Source organism: Coptis chinensis, chromosome 6 (genome assembly GCF_015680905.1).
Source record: "Coptis chinensis isolate HL-2020 chromosome 6, ASM1568090v1, whole genome shotgun sequence".
NCBI lineage: Eukaryota > Viridiplantae > Streptophyta > Magnoliopsida > Ranunculales > Ranunculaceae > Coptis > Coptis chinensis.
Window position 1 is genome coordinate 34,336,464 of NC_141461.1, and position 2,540 is coordinate 34,339,003.

Here is a 2,540-nt window from a genome sequence, read left to right on the forward strand (position 1 = left end):
TTAAACGCCTGAAGAAACTCCCGCACTTTTCCCCCAGTAAACTGAGTTCCATTATCCGCGATGATCGTATGTGGCAGCCCGAACCTACAGATGATATTCTCCCATAAGAATGTTTTCACGTTCTCTTCCTTAACCTGTTGCAAAGCCACACCCTCTACCCATTTGGTAAAATAATCAGTAGCGGCCAACATAAATCTCCTTTTTCCGCTCGCCATGGGTAGAGGCCCTACAATATCCAGTCCCCACATGGAGAAAGGCTAAGGGCTGAACACATTGTGCAAGGGCTCAGTTGGTGAATGTATGAACGGTGCAAACCTTTGGCGTTTCTCACATTTTTTGGCATACTTTATGGCATCTCTCTTCATATGGGGCAAAACATACCCTTGTGATATCAACCTGTGGGTAGTAGTTTGTCCTACGGAATGACTCCCGCAATCTCTTTCCTGAACCTCCGCAAGAACCTCTTGCGCCTGTCGCGGACCTATACATTTTAACAACGGTCCGCTGAAATTTCTCCTGTATAGGTCACCGTCTAGCAATGTGTACCTCTGACTCAGCTGTTCCATTCTTCGCCTCTCCTGTTTATTCTCTATCTCTACTCCTCTCAAGAAAGTCTTTATCGGTTCCATCCAACCTTGATCCCTCTCTGTGGTGAGGCAAACCTGATCCTCATTTGATATACTAGGCTTACTCAATACTCTAACTTCAATAGACGTACCCTCTGAACCAAGAAGAACCGCCGCCACATAAGCTAAAGCATCGGCGTGTCTATTCTCTCCACGGCCTAGGTGGGAAAACTTTATTTTGTAGAACTTGCTTGCCCTTCGCTGTAGGACCTCGAGGTACCTCGCCATCCTGGGGCAGCGAGCCACAAATCCTCCATTCACTTGACAAATTACCAAATTGGAATCTGAGAAAATAGACAACTCATTTACCCCCAAATCTTTGGCCAAGTCTAATCCAGCTATTACAACTTCATATTCAGACTCATTATTTGAAGCCGCGAACCCCAGTTTCATAGATAGCTCAAGGCGATTGTTCTCAGGAGTCACCAACACGACCCTAATTCCATTTCCTCTATCCGTAGTAGAACCATCCGCGAAAACTCTCCACCCATTGCGCATATCCCAAGGATCCAAAGGGTCGCGGCTGACTTCCCCTTCAGATTCCATTACCATTTCCTCTCCCCAAGTGGGATCCTTTGCCGGAAATTCGGCCAGAAACTCAGCTATGGCTTGTGCCTTCTCTGCCGTTCTGATTTGGTATGTGATCTCATAAGAACTGAGTAATACTGCCCATTTCAGCATTCTACCTGACTTCTCGGCCTTCAATGCTTGTTTGAGAGGCAAATTTGTTACTACCACCACAAAAATGAGCTTCGAAGTAAGGCTTCAACTTGAGAGCTGAAAATATCAAAGCCAAAGAATACTTCTCAATCCTACTGTATCGGGTCTCCGCATCCAGTAGGGTTTTGCTTTGAAAGTAAACTGGCTTTTCTATCTTGTCGATCACCCTCACGAGAACTGAACTTATCGCGTACTCGCTAACACCCAAATACAAATACAACTTTTCGCCCTGTTCCGGCCACGATAGCAAGGGTGCCTTCCCTAGGTAACCTTTCAACTCTTGAAATGCTCCTTCGCATTCCGCGGTGCAATGGAAATCAGGAGTTTTCCTCAGTAAGCGGTATAGAGGCCGACATTTATCCGAAGATTTGGAAATGAATCTATTAAGTGTCGCGACTCTTCCCGCCAGCCTTTGTACTTACTTCACATTCTGCGGAGACGACATTTCAACCAAAGATCGAATTTGCTCTGGATTCGCCTCTATGCTGTAATGGGTGACTACGTAGCCCAGAAAATTCCCTGACGTTACCCCAAATGTGCACTTCTCGGGGTTGAGTTTCAGCTTATGCTTGCGCAGTATGGCAAAAGTCTCATGGAGGCCTTCTAGGTGCTCTTTCTCCGACATAATTTTTTCCACCATGTCGTCAATATATATTTCAATCCCCTTTAGAATCTTTCCTTCAAACATCTTTTCTCCCAACCGCTGAAAGGTAGCCCCTGTATTTTTTAAGCCGAAAGGCATCCTGGTGTAACAATAGGTACCACCCTCCACTACAAAGGTGGTTTTCTCCTGATCTGGCCCAAACATTGCGACCTGATTGTATCCCATCGAGGCATCCATGAAGGAAAACACCTTGAAACCTGCTGTTTTATCTACTAACTCATCCACCCGGGGCATAGGGTAACAATCTTTCGGGCATTCCTTGTTTATATCTGTGAAGTCGACACACATTATAACCTTGTCATTCTTTTTCGGTACCGCAACCACATTTGACAACCATTCTATAAACTCAACTTCCCTGATTATTCCCACCCCCTTCAGTCGTATCACCTCTTCGCGAATCCCTTCTGCGTATTTGGGCCTTATGCTTCTCATTCTTTATCTTACCGGCTTAGCATCTTCATTCATATGCAAATGATGACATGCATACTCTGGGTCTAAACCCATGATATCCTTAATTACCCATGCAAATA

At 45.3% G+C, this 2,540-nt stretch overlaps 1 protein-coding gene across 1 annotated transcript; it reads right to left on the reverse strand.

Annotated features, from left to right (window-relative positions):
* Positions 1-257: 257 nt before the first annotated feature.
* LOC147492677 (uncharacterized) lies at positions 258-1,307 on the reverse strand. The gene has a single exon (XM_086567592.1). The coding sequence runs from the start codon at positions 1,305-1,307 to the stop codon at positions 258-260; it is 1,050 nt and encodes a 349-aa protein (XP_086423718.1).
* Positions 1,308-2,540: the final 1,233 nt, after the last annotated feature.